Raw genomic sequence first — 19,799 nt, forward strand, 5'->3', positions numbered from 1 at the left:
ACAGCTAGAACCAAATGGTTATAGTCGTATCCACGACGCAGACTTTGCAATCATCGTTTGCTGTGTTTGTTGTTGATCTTATCAGTCATCCTACGTCCATGCCGAACGTGAGATAGCAGTCATAGCGGACCTCCTGACCTACTACAACTGGCTCTACCAGGTGTCGGAAGAAGAAATGGCCAAAGAAAGAGAGAAGGAACAGAAATATCAAGAAGGCGTTGCCAAGATTAAAGCAGCCAGGGCATCAGAGGTCAGCAACTGTGCAATCAGTGTAGAGTTCATGTCCTTGAGGAGGACATTTTACTACAATTGCTTGTTTCATAGTAAAATTCTGCATCTTTCATTCAAGAAACAACTTAAAATGCTGTCTGCCGTCTTCAAATTAAACACAATATTCGAATTTCTGACTATTGGAAACATTTGAAGGAAAAGAATTTCATTTTCTTGATATGGTTTGATTATTTTTGACAGACATTCTCTGAGGAGTTGATAATGATGGAGATCTACATGGGCAAGAAAGATCAGGGCAACAGTATCAACATCAAGGCAAGTTATACAACTCAAACTCAATGTCTCTCAGTTTGACATTACAAGGCAACGGTGTGTAGGGAGCTAATGGACTCTATGCGTAAACTATAGAGGGTGCTGTTTGTCATCCTCCCCAGAACTCTATTCACCAAAAACCATTCCAACGTTATGAAAGGAAGTGAATGTTCGTGACAGAGCCAGTTGACCGTGATATCTAATGAATGAAGTAAAGTATGGAAGGTTTGTGGTAACACCATGTGAATTTTATCTCGCTTGAGTCTCAGAACCAGTTGTTTTAACCTGACATTTCGAACAGAGCGCACTGTTCAAAACATCGAGTTCAACAACTGGCTCTTTTCAGAACCACAAAACTCAAGATAGATAAAATTCACAAGGTGTTACCACAAACCTTCCATACTTCATGCCCGTCATGCAAACCTATACGTCTCATCTAAATAATGATGCAAAAAAATGATCAAAAACTTCTAGTCTGTAATCTCCTTGACCATGACGTGAAAACACATTTTCAGATAATCAACTGAGCTCATAAAAACTCTGTCACGGACGTTGCAAAGCCCTGCAATTGCCCATGTATACTGCATGGGGTACACACAATATAGTCTTTTCTAGAGGAACACAAACGCATTTATGCTTGGTTGATGTGCATACAACAGAAACTGCAGTCAAGTATGTGTCATATCTGTCTTTAGCACCATTGAAGGTTTACTAAGAGTCTGTATTGTAACACTCATCCTCATTGTCTTTGATAGATCTCCTTGGAGCACACTGCCGATCAAGTCATCCGCATGGCTCTAGAGCAACAGAGGAAGATTAACGATGGTTCATGGGGGCTGTTTGAAATCATCGCTAAAGGAGAACTTGGTATGTATCTACCCAAAATATGCCCTGTTTAAATTCAACAATTTACAAAAATATCTCATTGTACTAAAACCTTGATGCCTATGTGATTAATGATGCAGTAACAAAGCTGTCACACAAAGAAATGAGATCAATTGCTTGTGATTGGAAAATTGTTGGACTTGCTTTCTTACTCGGCCTGTTGTTTGATTTGTTTCTCTTCATTAGGCTAAAGAAGATATTACGAAATAAAGATTACAATAACCACACATGTTGATAAAAGAAATGCTGATAGAAACTTCATGAGTAGAATCTTGCCATTATGTTTTTGTTTTTCGTTGCCTTGTTACAGAACGTTGGATTCATGGATACGAGACCGTCCTGCCCCAGGTCCTACAATGGAGCAAAGATATGGCTCCAGATAATTACATCTGTCTCAAACACAATGATCTCATACTCAAGATAGAACCGGTAATTAAACAATTGCCAGATTTTTCCAAAAACGTTGATAATAGTGGCCGCTCCTGCCACCATTATGTTTACTATTCAACTCTTGTAAATAACATGCAGAATTTAAGAAAACAACACAGTCTGTGACATAGTTTATAGTTTCAAGTAATTCATGTTGTATGCTGCTGGATATTTCAACGTTGTAACCACAAAGATACTGTTTGGATTCTTTGATTGAAAACATGGCAGGTTTTTAGTCTCTTTTCATCTTTTTAATCTGTGTGCAGTTTATGGAGCAAGCCACTTTGACGGACACGGTTAAATACAGTGAAAGCAAGAAGTCATTTAAGAAGTACACGTTTGAGCTGATGAACAACATGGTCACATGCTACAAGGAAAAGGTGAAACTTGCACAGAATTCCCTCAAGTTTATCTGTCTGTCTTTTCTCAAATTTCCGGTTTAATACTCTTATGATTTGTAGGCTAATTAGCACGAACTGAAACAATGTAATGGTTTTTCATCATTTCTCAGTAGTGCAGCAACATTCATATTTGCAGTTAACTTTGGATGAAGATGATAAAACCTTTCCAAGAAAACATTTCATCACTTGAAAAATATTTATTGTTTGTAATTGTGCAGATCCAGGGTGTGCCTTTCCGTGTCAGTATTTCACAGTTTAAGCAAAAACAATTCTCATGTCCATCTGTTATACAGAATACAAGTGCAGCCAATACTTGGAGGGTTGCTGACATGAAGATTTATGTGGGAGTTGAGAAGAAACGATCACCGCCAACAAAGTAAGCCGAAGACAGTTTTTTAACTTTCAAACCTCAAATCATTGTAACTGGGTTTTTTTCAGCTAGGGAGTTTTTGTATTAGAGGGCAGAATAAACATGGCAAAGTGTCTTGAGTTGTGAAGTTTTGGTCATGTTATAAAGATGTTTTATTTCTTAAACTGACCCCAAAAATTCCTGTTTTCTGTTACGAAAAACAAGAAGAGGAGGTGGCATTAGAAACGAAGAATTACAAATTGAGTTGATACCGGTATATGTCCTCTTTGTCTCCAGTGGACACTGGGCAATTTATTTTTTTGTGGTATGAAAAGATTTATATTGGTTTCTGGTCTAAGAGCTACACAGCAGTGCTACAAGGTTGTTGTTACTAAGAGAATAACATGCGTGTGTAAAGCCATCCTTTTGTAAAAATCACTGTTTTCTGTGTCATTTTCTCGAATCAAACCTTTTGTTATTTCCTCATTAGATGGGGTATCTCATTCAATCTGAACAACGAAGAAGGCATTAGGTAAGTATCAATGGCATCATTGAGATTATTCATTTAAACTTATCCTGAAGTCCGTTATCAATGAAAATGGATTGAATCGGGATTCGAACCTCTGACCTCCATAATATCACTGCGATGCTGTACCAACATAGCCAGCTGTTGTTACATGTATTGTCCATGTGCCAGACTTCATCGTCTTTGTTCAGTTTGTACTAGTCAGAATACAAGAAAGCCTACAGTCTGCAGCCTTGTTGAAAACATAATGTCCAATTCAAATAAAATCCTTTTCAAATGCTCAACTTTTAATTAGAAATATTACCAAGCTTTTGTTTGAAATAGATCTTTGGAAATAGAATGCAACAACATCATAAGAAACTTTTGAAATGAGCAAGTTTTCTGAAGGGTTGATTCACATGCTTCTCAAGTAATAATGCATGTACCTCCCCCCCCCCCCCCTTCAAAATAAAGGTTGAATCATATCTATATGATGGTGGTCAACAGCAGCAGTCAACCTATTTATGCTCTTTATTTTAACAGAGCAATGTGTCTTAATGACGAACCCTCATATCACTTCTGGTTAGCTGGTCTGCTCAAATCTAAGGTATGGTTTTTTTGTAACTTTGACCTTTGTTTTTCTAGTTCCTAATTCTGATTAATTTCCACAAATCAAAGCTTAACCTCTGAATACGTTGTTAGACATTTACCATATCCTGGGTTTGTCAAGTTTTCAGAAATTTTTCAGAAGTTTGCCAAATTTGTCAGAATTTCTTCATAGTTAAATTGCAACATTGAAAGTCAACGAGAATGTGCCTGTCTTGATCGACTCATTTTGCTTTTAGTAATTAAAAAGACACATGAACAAATAAATAATAATGAAAAATGTTCTAAATCAGCCAACATCTCCCAAAATGTTGGACAAAAGGAGACCCCACAAATGTTTTGAGATGACATGAACAATATTTTTTTCCATGACCTTGATATAAGCGAAATCACAAAAATGGATTGATTAGAAATTCCTGAAGCTTTGTAGAAATATTTGTATTTTGCACACTAAATGGAGCTACCATGTCTGTATAATACACTAGTTATCATATCACATATTAACATGCACTGCAAGGCAGGTTTGCTGTACTAAACTCCATATGCTTCACTGTCTTAATTTGAACAATTCACATTGCATGTTGACAGAAAACACTGAAATTGTACTGTTTAATTACTGCTCGATACAAAGGAAGTGATTTCACTAACAGCCGAAATCTGATAGTCTTCCCCAGAAATAAAGCTTTGATATCTTTATACATATTGTGACTTCAGTTTATATTATTACACAGTTAATTGATGTCAGATTATTGATATGCTCTCATTTCACCAGTTCATTTATAGGCCTGAAATTTGCTAATTTTGCTATATTAAAAGGGGCTACATGGTTTATGTTTCTTTTCTGAAAAGAAATTGTATTCAAAAACCAAGAAATCGGGAGCCAAGACCAGGACTGTGGCATATTATTGATAGGAGTGAAAAGATTCAAGTGAGCTTTAAATCCCACTTTGCTGTTCAGGTTCCTTGAGCTCTTGCAGAAAATTTGGCCGGCTACTGCAGCTAATTGTTTTTTCTTCCCCGATGCATATTTCACGGTGTATATATGTAGTAATGCTTCTTTGTTCATTGACATTTTGCAGTGCTGCTTCACTAGGTTATGCACATTCGACCACCTAAGTTAACATCCTGTATGCTATGCTGACTGCTTATATGATCATCATACATTGGACAGTGGTTTTGTAAGCTGAAACTCAAATGCTTAGCTGAAAGTATGCTGCATCTACCATTGGTTGCACTCCTTGTTTACTCTCAAATGCTCATTCCCTGCCAATGTTTTCTAGATCTCTCCTGATCACTTTCACCTGTCCTCTGAATCCTTTTCCTGTACTATTTCCTTATGGCTACTATTTCCTAACATTTGTCCACCTTCATCTTCATTTTTTTCTTCACCGTTTTGTCCTTCTGCACTGATGATCTTAGAGAGAAGGTACTCGCAACTTGTCAACCAACTCTGTACGTATCTTTCCTTCATTCTCTCATTTTTAACTTAGTTGTGTCACTCACAAAGCATGGACCCTTTTACGGATAGATAGAGCGTGTGCAGTGAAGGTAAACTGCGCGTTGCATCTTTGGATAGTTTGCGCGACGAACAGGTATTTTGGGCACTGCAAAGTGTCCCAGCACGCAGCGTAACATTACTACACAGCACATTTCTTTTCTGGGAGCTATCTGTAAAGTGGTCTGTGCTTGTTGTTTGGTACAGTGATTCTGTCCTTGACCTCCACCTCATTTGACCTGGGTTCTATTCCAAACGGGGTCACTAAGTATCATCTGCTCAATTCATTGAGGAATTTCAACTGTCAATTTCAACTGCAAGTAATTGCTTCAACTGTGAGTTTATAAGACCTCAGTTTTCTCATGCTGTGTGTTGCTTTAAGCTTTAAGCAACTTTAGACTGATGTCGAAACTATTTGATCTCTAGCTTGCTCATGAGCATGTATGCATGTTCCTTTTATAATAAGTTTGACCCTGTAGTTTACAGTCTGTTTAAATAAAGTGTCACCCTCACTTCAAATACATTGTTATGTTTCCTTTGGAATTAAAACAACAGTTTCTTCCTAGGGTGCCGTAGGATTGCAAGAAGTTCATGTGAGCACTACATGTATGACAATCTCATTCACTTGTGACCGTACTTGTGAATGACTTGTGATTCGTCTTGTGATGAGACTTGTGATGGTCTTCCACTTCAGACTCTAGGCATGTGATTGGCATATCGTTGGATGGTCTCAAACCAATCAAATGCGATCTTTGATCATCCATGATGGCTGGACACAAAGCACAGACTTTTATGTTGTGCTCTTGTCCTTTGGTCGACGTCTTTTCATTCACTTGTGACTTGGAAGCACAGACCCTGTAAATCAGTCTTGCATTTCTTCCCTTCCCCACCCCGCCCCCCTCCTCCCTCGGACTCCTGGATATGACAGGTGGTTGACCCCTCATCACTGACATACTCACCTCATGCCCTCTCCTTCAAGTCTGTAAGTATGTTATGAAAACAAGTGTGGACAAATATTGTATTGAGAACAAACCTAACATGCGTATTGAGTTGATGTACACCAGTATGTAACCATATAAAGTACACGTTGATTTGTAATTGGATCGTATTCATTTTTAAACACTTAATATTGGATGTACTTGTTACTATAACTTCCATTTTTATGTTTTCATATTTTTTTAATAATATAAAATTAATTTGTCTGTGCATTGCCTGACACTTATCACTGCAAGCGGCATACTATCATCCTCTATTGCATGGGATCTGATAGACATGGGTTTGCATAATCACTATGTTGCATGGATTCTAAAGCACATTTCATTAATATTCGCAATGCTTTCTCTATGGCGAAAGTTTTGATTTGCATAAACTGTTGCAATTACAAATTTGCCTGTGCTAAAAGTACATGCCTACCTTGGAGGAAAAAGTCTATAAAGTATTTGCAGCAGTAGTGAAAGATGTTCAGCATTGATTTCAACTTTATTTGTTTAATTTCACATTCTTACCACAGTGTAGAATCCTGTTTATTTAAAGTTCATTATCACAATTTGAATTTGAATATTGTTAAGCAAAAATACACGGTTACAGATGTACCTTAATTTTGTTTGTTATGTTGAATAGTAGGTTGATTAGTATTCTACTGATTGCTTCAGATGTGAGATCTGAAACTGAAAATGATCACAATCAAATAGGGCATTTTATTTCATTAATGCATTTTTTAATATTGGCTTTGCAAAAGAATTGTAATTCATTAGATGTTCTTTGCTCTTGATGTTTAGGAACACGAGGGTGCATTTTCTCGTGCCTCACGCAACTTTCCTATGAGCAACATTACAAGCAAGATGAGCTTCTGGAGGAAATCTCGAGCCCCTTCCACGGATGACGGTTAAAGGAGCAGACCAACCCAAGCCTGATGACAGGTTTATCCTTTGCAGTGAGTGCCTCTTTAAATATGTAAATATGTAAATAATTTAATATAAGCTTATGCTACTGATATTTTATTACTTAAGACAAGGTGTACCAATGGATCGTTCCTAGTCATGATCTGTTTTACGGCCTGCTTGATTTCTGTTTAATCAGGATAGTTTTTGTAAGAATCATGACATTTGAAACTAAAGGGAAGCCCAGCGGTTATAGAGGCTGGAACTCACCCTGGCTTGCAGACATGAGCGTTTTATTCTTTGGAGTGACTGGTACCCATGTCTAGCTGGTAAGACACGGATCTACTATGACGCAGACTATGCATGTCCATATTAGTGTACTGCAGGTGCTTGAACACCTGGGCACCAGTTTACAGACGGGGCACCATCTACATGTCCTTGCACAGGCAGAGTGGAGATACCACTACAACTCATTACCTTAACTCATGTTCTGGTACAAGCTAATTATAAAGTACTCTCATTGGACAATAATCCTAGGCTTGGGCGGATCATAGCACTGTGATTGGCTGTCAAGCTCAATGCAATGTAAATATGCAAGATCTTAATGCCACTCTGAACTTGTTACTGCTGTCAACTTGGATTACCTATAATCCTTTGTGTTTCATCACGAGAGTCTGTGATAGGCCTTCAAGCCATCTTGACATATGGACTGATGGCAAGTCCATGCTAAGACCTCTGATGTAAGGTTTGCAATTTTTGCTCCAAGTTAAATTTATGCAAAACATATGTAAATAGTATTTCTGCTGCCTTGCATATTCAAAGCCAATCACTTTTCGGTTGTTTTTGTTTAGACATCAAGCTTGAAGTATATCAAGGTAAAAATCATTCTTAAAAAACAAAGGTTTAGTTTTATTTCGTTGATGCAAATTGGATCATTACATTTTGCGTATGAATACTAAAAATTATGATTTATAATTATTTTCAAATAGTTTCAAAATGTAAAGGAGGGATATAATGGTTTGTAATTCTAACAGTTTTAGTTTTAATGCAGTTCTTCTGAAATCTGTAAATTCTGCCTGTGGAAGTTTGTTGGTTTTATATTTGTAGAATGTATTTTTTCCCCTTATTTAACTCGGAAGATGGATCATACAACAACAGTAATGTATGCAGACTTCCTGATATGATGCAGATTTATACATACCTTTCCCTTTGTGTACATTGATATTTACATGAAGTGGTGTAGATATTTCCAGTTAAACTGATATCTTGATAGACTTTACAGATGTATGGTACCTGAATGATTGATATTGGTAATATGTTTTAATAACTTTATGAATATTCTTTAGGAAATTTTGGGAGCAGCAAGTTCTCATTTTTTCCTTTATCAGAACTTAAATCAGTTCTGTTTCATCAATCAAAAGTGTTTATTCATTTGAAGGAACCTGAAAAATGCAAGTATTTAGAGACGGTGGGCCAAATAATGTCTCAAAGTAGGTCACTGTTATGCAGTTGATAATGTGGGCTTTGAGGCACCTAAACTCTGATTTTATTAATTAAGGTATAAAGAACCTAACTCTAACAGACAAGAATTCATTCAGAATACCTAATGCAGTGATTTCTTATGGGACTTTTTTTCTTTTTTCTAAATTTTCAATTGATATTATTTGCAAGAAACTAAGTGACAACTTCCTTTTAGTACTTAATTTCTTGGTTTTGTAATTGATGATTGTTGACTCAAGAACCTTCGTCTGCATGGTTGCTTTACATACAAAACTACTCAGAACATAGCGTTTGGGTACTTAGCAAAAATAGAACATTAGGCTGTTAAACACTTCTAGTTAGTAAGTGCAGTTGATATTAGTCAAGGTTGTTTTATTAATTGCAATCTCACGCTGAGAATAAATAAACTTGCCATTTCTTTTTGTTAAGTTCTTGAAGTTTCTGAGACTTCTGAAACGATTTTAATAAAACTGAAAACGGTCGTAGATTTTCCAATGGGGGTTAGTTTTTCTTTTTCTTGTCATTTTGATATGCAAGGTTTTGATTTCAAGAAAACTGCTTCTTTACTTAATTATGACTTTGATCTTCATGACTATTATGTACCCTTTCGACAAGTAAGTTATATAGCCTATTTTTGGAAGAAGTTGGAATGATACCATTGAGTTCTGTATGTTATTAACGATGCATATAATTTGTTGAGATGCCCTACATTTGTATGTCCAAATCTTTGTGTCATTTTTAAGTCAAACATGTTTTTTTTTATCAACATGTATTTATGGCTACACAGAATATAGAATCCTAAATCCTGAGTTGCACAGTGACAGGTAATTATAGTCCTAGTACTTTTATTTGGTAAAATATTTTATTCTTTATTGATGAGTCGAAAAATAATGTTTTTTTGCGGGTTTCTTTAGCAGTGATCGATATTTATTGATTTTTCGTCTTTGCTAGCGTATGTCATTTTGTTATCTGGAAGGCAATGGTATGGATTACAAGGTACTCTGTAGGATTAATAAACAGGGCATGTTTGTAACCATAAGGGAGAGTTTGATAGCGTTTAATTTTTGTGTGGGAGGTAAGAGAAAATGGCATTTTTAAGTCGGGACATTATGTTATTTAATAGGCCTTGTTGGTATGTAAGCATAATAAGATAGAGGAGTAACATCTGGTAAATATAATCTACACAGTACAAAACGACATGCCTTACTATGCAAGATTTTTTTTTCTTCAAAATGTAGGCTTTGATACTACAAGTCATTATTTTACCTTTAAACCCATAAGCATTGGAATTACTCTAATAATTTGCTAACATTAAGTATCATTATTATCTTACATATTACGAATCCGTATTTAATATGTTTAGTCTCTAGGGCATTCTGGTATCGGCACCACTTTTTTATCGACTTTTTGCTTAAATGTCGAATGAAATGAAAATTATATATCGCCGAAAGGAATTTCTTTTACACAGAATTTCCCTTAAAATACGTCATTATTTATACGCTTTTACCCCACTGTGGTTTTTTTTATTATATCGGTGAAAATGTACTTAATACAAGTTGACCTTGCATTGAAAAAAATGGGCGTAAGAGGGCCTATAGCATTGTCAGTGAAAACGAATTATCTGTCTTACCAACATTCAATGATGGGATATGTTTTGACAAAGCATTGAATCATCATTGGAACTAATACCAGCATCTTTACTCACAATGCGTTCCTTTAGTTTAATGTCAGTTCAACTTCAAATCATTTTAAACGTGTTTGTTGAAAAACAGAGGAAAAGTGTGTGCAGTTAATACAAAACGAAATGAGAATTTGGTGTTGAGTGTTCAAGTAATTAGCCATGCTGTACCAAGTATCGGAGTCATCTCGAAAAACAAACTGAACAAAATTTCGTTAATTTAGAACAGTAAAGCCTATTTTAATATAGTTAATAACTACTACGCTGTCTTATGGCTCAATTGAATAAAAGAACGCAAAAGAATTGAATTAAATATGAAAGCCGGAAAAATATCTTTATTTGTTATGAGATTGGCAAAATTTATAACGCTACTTATGGTACATGTTGTATATACTTTCTTTGGTTGGAAGCTTTTGCTACATACCTAATGATATTTACAACATTTTAAGGTCATAAATTTATTTATTTTGTACAGTATTCGGTGCCTTTTTTTTATAAGTGATGAGGAAATATGTATAACACATGTTGAAAATTGTTAAATGACGGCGAGCGGCTTTAGATGAAATTTTCTTGGATTTTTCTATTTTCTGAAATGAAAACAATTAGTTGTAAATTCAGGAATGCTCATCGGTTCAGGAATGGATGCCAAAAATAACGAAGTCAATTGTGAAGTTGAATTTTCGCCTTTACATGTCATGTTCGATAGCATTGAGTGCCGAAATGGCGGCAAAACCAGCCACGATTGAGACAAATTTGAGCAAGCCGTCTTTCTTGGAGTTCAGTTCATGGGGTAGAATCTCAATGAAAGTGACAAACATGAAAGTACCGGTAGCCAAAGCCTGTAGAATGGCATTGATCATGAGGCTTGATCCAGGCACAGCTTTCTGTTGGTTACGAGTGGACATGGCTATGGGTATTCCGATGGCTACGCCTAGTGGTGACATCAAGGCGAAGGCGACGCAGTAGACGGTCTTGGCCGTGTGGCTAGCGTAGGTCTGAGCAAAGCTGATTGAGATGGTAAATGCCTCTATGCCTTTGTGTAGAGCAATAGCGATGAAGATATCAATGACATCTTTACGAGTGAGTTGTAGTCCGATGGCAAGGCCTTCGAAGATGGAGTGAAGAGAGAGGGATATGAGGAGAATGACAGCCCGGAGTGTGGTGAGGCGTACGGGGAGGTTCATCGGATCATCCTCGGTGGAGCTAGCCGGGGTTAACGCCGTCTTGTCCCCCGCATCATCGATGTCAGGCTCCGCTGCTGCTGACTTAACGTCAGACTTCGATTTTGGAGATGTTTCATTGGTGTATGTTTTATCACTGGGACTGCGATCCTTGTCGGCGAAGGCAACTTCTTCTGATGCTTCATCATTGTTACCTAGTCTTTCCTGACACAGGTAAACAATCTGCTCAACGAAGACGATCAAGAAGAACCCACATGCTGCAATCAACTCGGCCCAGTTGAAATGATACATCATGTTTTGCATCTTGAATGCATCTATCAAGAGTCTACGAGCCTCCGGGAGGAGGTGAATCAGCGCGATTCCCATGAAGACCCCACCGGCAAACGCGTTGAGCCAGCCCACGACGCGTCTCAGTCGTGCTCGGTGCTTGGGGTCTGTCATGGAGGACTTGGAGAACAGACATACTGGGGCAAGCCCAAAGAGCAAAGCTGCGCCCAGAAGGATGAAAATGGCTACAACTTTGATTTCTGTCGCCTGCAACATGGCAAGCCAACCAGTCTCTCAATCTTAATGTTCAAACTGGCACTGCTTTGGCAGGGATCCGTTTGATCAGATCGAAGAGTTCGCTGTATGAACATGTAATGATCGAAATTGCACGGACCAAAATTGCACGGCGCACCGATAGCCAATCAGTAGTGTCGTCTCGTCAGTTATTCAACAAAATACTGCACAGTTTCTGAAAATATTGTGGAATCACCGTTCAATATTGTATCATCATTCATGGCCATAGGCGCAGCACCTGTTGCACTGATGGTATTAACAGACACAACAATAATTACTTTGTGTGCTACACAAAAATTGGATCATTACATTAGCGATGGTTATTATAAATTATTGTATTGTTGCTGGTATTGCATTAACAGCATATGTCGCAAGTGCTTTGAATCTAAATTCGTACGTAGACATATTATAATGGCCTCCTCTTCGTGTTTTTGTAATACAACCAAAGGTCTTATTGAGCTCCCTCACTAAAAATCCTAAATAAAGCTCTTACATATTACATCCATATTAAGGAAAAAGATATGCAATGGAAATTGTGAGAAAATGATGAAAATATGAATCAAAGTATGAATCGATGTATGCAGTTACTTATTTTTGACTATTGGGTATGGAAAACACGAATGTTCTATCTGTTGAACCTGTGTGTATTTGCATGTGCTAAATATTTACAGGAAAATGATCCTGGGTACTTTGTACGCATCACTTTATTGATTTCTTCTTCGTCGCCATATGCTGTCTGATTGGTAAACAGTATCCGAGTACCTGCCTTAGCAATAGAGTAAACGCGTTGATATAATTCACTGCTCTGAAAACTGCTCTCGTTAAATTTTACCTGCCAGTTTTTGGCAGAGTTCAAGAGAGGGCCCTTCATCCGGAAATACTTTATTTCTGAATGAAGTACGGCCGGCGTTTCCCATCCTCCGTGTTATTAGAGGGTCCCTAGTGTACATCCTCTACTCCCCTTACTCGGTTTCTCTTCAGTCGTTTGACCTCTCGATTCTTCATTAGATAGGTTGCCGTGGTAACCAAGATAAAGTCCAAAAACTCGAACATTGTGATTAAACTGGCGCCTATGAGGAGTCCCATATAACCGCCAATGCTACCTGTAAAAGGAACCAGACATGTTTACAAGTATACATTTTCTATTTTAGAAAGAAATAATACATTTCGAGATAAATTAGTACAGATAAAAAAGCCGTGAATGCACTCACTTTGTAAATTTGTGAATTCGTAGGAAGGGATTTCTTGTATCTTCTGGAAGCTGAGTTCTTCGAAGTAGATTCTAACATCCAACACGTTTTTCCTGTGTTTCCAAGATGACCAGAGATGAACTTATTTTAACCAGTAGGACCCCAAGTACCCACTTTAAGGGGGGGGGGGGGTGCAGTAAACGTTTCATATCATATATATTACATCACATCACGGTAAAATTGAAAACAAATTACTCGCCAGTCTCAGAGTGACTTGAACTTTGACGACAAAATTAACAAAAAAAATTGTTAAAGAATAAATTGTATCAAAAAAATTTATGTTAGGAAACCTGCTTTAAATGTTTTTAAACAGTTTTAAACCGCAACCGTGTGTGTATAGTGCAGACAGCAGAGGGCGCTATCAAATGCTGATTGATAGCTCATGAACTTGTCATGTACTGCGCGCGAAACGATTCGCAATGCCCGGACAGAATTCACGCTCTGAAACGAGCTTTCTTTGGAGTATGCACAGTGGACAGCAACCATTTAAAGTAGCTATGGACATTTTACTTGGACATTTAGCTATGGGGACATTTTGGAGAATAAAATACATGTAGTTTCATCCGTGGCGCTTTCAAAGTTTCATGCATCTTCTACGTCAGTCAAAAGACTGGCGTCTCGTTACCTATATTGCGTTAACGTCGAAGAAAGCGTCAGGAAACCATTCTATTATTGTCTCACCTGATGTCACTCTCAGTGCGGTTGGTCATCCGTGTAAGTTCGTCTAAGTGATGTTGACCGGGATAATAGGCGAAGGATACACGAGTGTCATAGATGGTGAGATTACATGGAACTTGGCAGTCATAAGACTTGTCTTTGGCGGCGAAGTTGGCTGCAAGAAGAAGGAATGATATGCCTGGTTTTATTGGGATGTAGTTGCCAAGGAGATCGCGTCATCACCACGGGTCTTCACACGCAATGGTGAGTTATACTTGAATGAACATGTTCATTTTATCTTAAAAGGTAAATGAAGTTTGGTGATTTCATCACAGATGCAAAGCCTACAGACGATTTGGCAGCAGAGGCGGGCACGGGGCAGCAAAATGAAATTACTACCAGAAAAAAAAAACCCATTCTCACCTCCCAAAGTCCACTTTCCACTTTATGCTCGCTAAATATAGAGGCTAAACTTCATTTCACACAACTGAAATAACCAATCCAGTGTTTATCAGAGTCGAACAGGAGAAATAAAACTATACCGATTCTTTTGGACAGGCCTGCAATATACAAACCGTAAAACTTAAAAGGGCCTGACATTTAAATCCCGGCAGAATCTTCAGGCAAAATGACTAACGAAAGCAAAAATTGATGAAAGTGATAAAAACATGTTATTTTTACCCTCAGCTGGCAGTAAACAGGTGTAATATTTTGACAAGGGACACTCGTCTTCGTCTTCATCTTCTGAAATAAGAAAATAAATTGTGAACGCTTATTAGATGGGACCTACTGGTTATGGTGAGACCTATACACTAGCCAATAACTTTCTATTATACAGTCTCCCAGAATGCGTGCAGAATTTATGGACATAAAAAGCAGAGACGATTTTAAACCACATTCTTGAGGTTTCTTTCTTCGTGCTTTACAACAGCCTATCGTTTCAATATCTTGATTGGTTAATTTGACAATTTTATCTGTATTTATCTCGGTAAATTGTTTCAGAATTTAACAAGCGTTTTTTCCTTTACATCAGAATAAATGTACAGAGTTTTCTTCCGTACCTGGGTGTCTCATGTCTCTACAGCCGCATTTTTCCTGGATGTTCTCAATCCTGTGTTCATACTGACACATCGGAACTGTGTAATTGTTAGAAAACCTCAGATCACCATCAGTGCAGTTAGATTCGTAGGGTTCCTTCAAATTCAAAACCTAGAAACACAACATTCAATTCAATTCAATCTGCAGCCTGACTTTCAAAGTCTTGTCTAAAAACCATCGGTTGTACTTGTTACATTCAATATGAAGCGTACTTGACTGTGACTGTTTTAGAGATCTCTTAAGTCATCAAAAGTGAAATAAAAACCTGTTATAACACTAGAAAGTTATCAATGAGCTCAAATATAACTGAATCAAAACTTTACCGTCTTTACGGTTTACACCAATGTTGAGATAAATTTATTCATTTCCAAATGATATTAATATGTTCATTTTGTCAAAAGTAGAATGGAAAACGAACTTGTCATGCCGACGTACCTGTTTTATTTCAACTCCAACTAGTGTTTCATAGCCCGGCGAGACGGCGATTCCCAATTCTTTCACAAGAGGGCGCTGTCCTTGAGGGTGAACCAGCAACTACATTAAAAATACACGAAACCTTAAAACTTTAACGTCATGACATAAACAGATGGGGTGTGCATTCTAGACTTTCTGGCATGTATTGCCTTAATTAAGAACATGCGTATCACGTGCGGTAATTATTAAATACAGTAAAGGTAATGATCAATAATATATATACCCTAATGGATTTACCCTTAATTTCGACCACATTTCCTGGTTTAATTTCTACCCATCAACAAATTATAAACTGTTGCCTGGTTACGCCATGGTTACGCCGCCAAAAAAGTGTCAGGTCAATATTAGGCCTTGATGAATTGCCAAGCGTTCTGCTGCGAGATTGTTCAAATGTTTGCAGTTCCTTTGATCGAGGGCTTTTAGCGTCAGCGTATATTGGTATAGTTTGAGTTGATTAAGTAATATATTTTCAATTAAGGTTCCGTTCTTATGATTTAATCCTACGCGAAACGTTTTTTCTTTTTATAAGTGCATACAACGATAATCATGATGGGTTAAAAGTTCACCGGGTTAACATTTCGAAAATTGTGCATTAATAGATTTTCTGCTACCAGCATTTTAAAAATATCTTTTTAATATCATTTATTTCTTTACCATACCAGGTTCAAAAAACATGTGAGCATCTCAAATTGACATATCGGAACCCTGCAATTTTTTTTTAGACTTATTTCTGCGGCATTGATTTTTTTTAAATTCTTGATAAGTTAACTCCTTTACCATTATTGGTTTTAAAAATTGCAACGAATCCCTCATAATTCTATCCGTAAGGACCAATAAAAATACAGCATTTGTTCGTGTGTATACCGTACCTTAATTCCTGCAGCATTATTCTCTCCAAAGATATATTCCTGTTGTTCCACGTTGATCTTCATAAACAGCGCATTATGGCTCCCGGATTGATGGATGTAATACACGTCTTCAGGATCGTCGTTGAACGAGTAACACAAGCCGAAATCAGTGAAGATTCGAGTGAAGTTATCAGCGGAGCAATTGGCTGCCTTAAAGGTGCACTCCAGCAGCATGTCTTCAATCTGATGTGTACTATTAATGAGTCGATCTGTCATATTTATACCATCGTGTGACTTTAAGTACTCCACATCCACCGGTGATTTGTTGGCTGGATTCAAGGAGCGTACAGCATCTAAGAAGTCGGGTGGGACTTGAGATTTCTTCCATTGGTTGTAGTTGCAGAATGTCACAGCAGGAAATGGAATCTCACGAACGTAGTTGATTCTGACCACACTCGACACTGGTCGCTGGTAATAGGTCATGATACTGATGGAGATTCCATACAAGAGATATCCTGTCATACCACCGACAATACAGACCCATACTAACCTGTAAACGAAGCACAATTAGCACTGGCTTAAATCTCAATTAATGTATTTTGTCTCGGAGTATAGATTGTCCAATGGCTCCTAAAGGGAACCTCTCCATTGCAATATGACATGAACTTGTCAAGTTTTGCTCGCCTTGCTTCGTCAAAATACTGTGGCGTAGTGGGCCTACTTTGGGCCCGAATAAACACATCAACAAACATAAAAACATTGCAAAGATTCATACCACCTACGTCGATAGGTTTTAAGAGCTACGGGTAGGTTTTCGCGATGGGCTTGCGTAATTATGTTTAGTCTGAACACGATTGTAGCATATCGCCGATGGTATATAGGCCTGTTCAACTAATATTATTTTTTTTGTTATTACATTTTTTGTAACAATCACAGAAATGACTTAACAAACAAGTATGCAACGATCCAACAAACCAATTAAAAACCGAAAAAAAAATTCCTAAATGATTCATGCGATAATGAAGAGCGAGACAGCATGTTAATTCAAATTCGCCATAAAGATACAGGTTTAAAATAATCGCATAATATTGGTAAAATATATATTTTTAAGAAAACCGTCATTTGTTTTGTGGAAAGTTGAATGTAGTTACCTCCTAAGAAAATGAACTTTATAGTCCGTGACGAAACGAACCCCATGGAAGGTTGTACCATCTCCAAACTTAGCGATATGTTCCTTGAGTGAGGTGCATTCTCTCTCCTCTGTCTCCTGTTCAGTTCTCGGTGTCTTCCGTCCTGATCCAGCCATCTCTGATGGGGATTCAGCTATCATAGCTTGGCCGGTACCTTGTCTCGTAACCTGCTCTCTCTGCTCTCTCGCTCTTGCGTCTGCTTGTCTGACACGGTCTGCTATTCCATCCTCGATCCTGCAGGTTTGTTTTTCCACAGGACTTTGTGTCACCTCATACTAGCTCATCAATCTTGCCTTGTAATTCATCAAACTTGACATCGTTTTGCCGAATATCACCACTGACACTCGCACGCAAGTAAGTGGGTGTCAGTTCGTGAAAACCGCGTAATTAACAATTTTGGATTCACGAACTGACACCCGGGTGTGCGCGCGCACATCGGACACTGAATTAAGCGTCATCGAACAATTAATTGTTCGCTTTGACGAACTGCAGATGATGCGCAAGCATGTTGCTGAGAAAATCGCTTTTGAAAGAGTTGACACGAATTTAATCCATCCGTACACGTTTGTTGGCTTATAAAAAAAATGTATACATGTATTTGTAATTTTTCATAGCTTAAGAATATTTTTTTTTTCTGTGTAACGTAATTCTGTTAAATACGCGCGCGTGCCATGATATTCGTGGTGTCGTGTTAAGGCAATAAATAAATGCGTTGCATAGAGCTATTATGGAACTCTTTGGCGTTTGAGCGTTTTTAAACACTATGTTTCAACCTCGTGCCCCGTGGGTACGATCTTGCAGCGCCATGTTGTTTCCCATCATGCCTTGCGCGATCGTAACCCCTGGAATTGTGTAATTTAAATATACCAAAATACGGTACATTATAATTAGGGCTGCAGTTTATCCGTTTTACGTGCCGACGCCATCTTTAAAGTGTTAAAAGTTGTGATTTTGAAGAATCAATCCTTTCAAACACAACGTTTGGACGTTGTGTTAATTAATTGTATTAAATGTACGTACCCCTTTCGTGCCTTTACAACCACAGATACAGGGGTTTTTTAGCGAAAAACGCGGCTGACATAATCCATATCGTACAGGCATCGCGACTTTTGAATCATAATTATTTTTTTCGTACGTGACGTTACGTGCAAAGCTAAGCACGCGAGCGCGAGCGCATTATGGGCGCGCCCGGCGTGCAATCTTCGAAATGCCCGCGCAGTACGCTGTGAATATCCATTCAGCGTCATTTACGTCATCATCACAGCCAGGGGTTAGTGTAAGGAACGAGCACGCGCCCCTGGAGTCGAGGCTGACTATGTTTGAATTAATACAGGTCGCGGTTTGGAGTCTGGATGTTCGGCTCGGGTCGTTATGCGGTATTGTTGCATGCTGACGTCTGGACTGCAGTAACCAAAACCAATTTGTTTTATTTTAAATATCATGTTCAGACTGTAAAATTGTCTTTCCAAACTCTGCTTTGAAACACGATCAATGTGCCAGACGACGTACCTTGCTTTCTGTAATGATGGAGTACTAACTAAATCAAAATTACGTAAACAATTTTTTCTCTTATATTTCATCAACTTCTGAGCAAACTTTCTTTGATTGTTTCGTAATTTTCTTCAAATAGGACATTTGTTGCAACCTGGTGTCATGCGAATTAAACGAACCGATCGATTTTTTTACAGGGACGAGATGCCTTGAATCATTATAAATTTACGTGATAAAACCGGTCACGTTTCAGATATATACTACAGTATATCTTAAAACTATTGAGAGGACAAAACACATTTGACGTCAATAAAACACAGCAGAATATTTTATATAAAAATGGAAACGACTTAAAACGAATGAAAGCATTTCTTTTGAACAAAATTTATTTATACGCTTTCACGGCGCTCTTTTTCATACTATCGGGAAAATATACTTATATATAAAAAAAATATATAAGTGTCAGTGAAAACGAATTATGGGTCTTACCAACATTAATGATGGGAGATGTTTAGACAAAGCATTGAATGATCATTGGAACTAAATACCAGCATCTTTACTCATAATGCGTTCATTTGCCATCTCTAGTTTAAATAATTAATATTTTAAACGTGTTTGTTGAAACACAGAGGAAGGTGTTGGCAGTTAATACAAAACGAAAGGAGAATTTGGTGTTGAGTGTTCAAGTAATGAGCCATGCTGCACCAACTCTCGGAATAATATATTTCGCCCTAAAATTAACAAAACGTATATTTACTTAACTGTGAAACCTGTCTTG

At 37.6% G+C, this 19,799-nt stretch overlaps 3 protein-coding genes across 8 annotated transcripts in view; 1 reads left to right on the forward strand and 2 right to left on the reverse strand.

Moving 5' to 3' along the window:
* Window positions 1-10,584, forward strand: part of LOC119728753 (arf-GAP with Rho-GAP domain, ANK repeat and PH domain-containing protein 1-like) — a 39,992-nt gene extending 29,408 nt beyond the window's left edge. For 2 of the 6 annotated variants that reach the window (XM_038201127.1, XM_038201128.1), the window contains exons 36-46: window positions 86-250; window positions 472-546; window positions 1,299-1,410; window positions 1,739-1,857; window positions 2,124-2,237; window positions 2,552-2,634; window positions 3,098-3,139; window positions 3,656-3,719; window positions 5,138-5,170; window positions 6,142-6,195; window positions 6,992-10,584. In XM_038201127.1, coding sequence (XP_038057055.1) covers window positions 86-250; window positions 472-546; window positions 1,299-1,410; window positions 1,739-1,857; window positions 2,124-2,237; window positions 2,552-2,634; window positions 3,098-3,139; window positions 3,656-3,719; window positions 5,138-5,170; window positions 6,142-6,195; window positions 6,992-7,102 — 972 coding nt within the window. In that variant the 3' untranslated portion in view covers window positions 7,103-10,584. The other 4 variants (XR_005271139.1, XM_038201130.1, XM_038201131.1 and 1 more) reach the window with 4 other exon arrangements.
* Window positions 10,444-12,271, reverse strand: LOC119728754 (zinc transporter ZIP1-like). The gene has a single exon (XM_038201133.1). It carries the CDS (start codon window positions 11,993-11,995, stop codon window positions 10,958-10,960), a length of 1,038 nt encoding a protein of 345 aa, XP_038057061.1. The 5' UTR covers window positions 11,996-12,271; the 3' UTR covers window positions 10,444-10,957.
* Window positions 12,272-12,952: 681 nt separating this feature from the next.
* LOC119727194 (acid-sensing ion channel 1C-like) lies at window positions 12,953-18,013 on the reverse strand. The gene is made up of 8 exons (XM_038199054.1): window positions 17,492-18,013; window positions 16,362-16,890; window positions 15,454-15,552; window positions 14,965-15,129; window positions 14,602-14,644; window positions 13,945-14,095; window positions 13,225-13,316; window positions 12,953-13,116 (listed from the first exon to the last, which is right to left on the reverse strand). Exons 1-8 carry the CDS (start codon window positions 17,668-17,670, stop codon window positions 12,953-12,955), a joined length of 1,422 nt encoding a protein of 473 aa, XP_038054982.1. The 5' UTR covers window positions 17,671-18,013.
* Between the last annotated feature and the right edge of the window lie 1,786 nt (window positions 18,014-19,799).

This window comes from Patiria miniata, unplaced genomic scaffold (assembly GCF_015706575.1).
Source record: "Patiria miniata isolate m_02_andy unplaced genomic scaffold, ASM1570657v1 HiC_scaffold_20, whole genome shotgun sequence".
NCBI classification, from domain to species: domain Eukaryota; kingdom Metazoa; phylum Echinodermata; class Asteroidea; order Valvatida; family Asterinidae; genus Patiria; species Patiria miniata.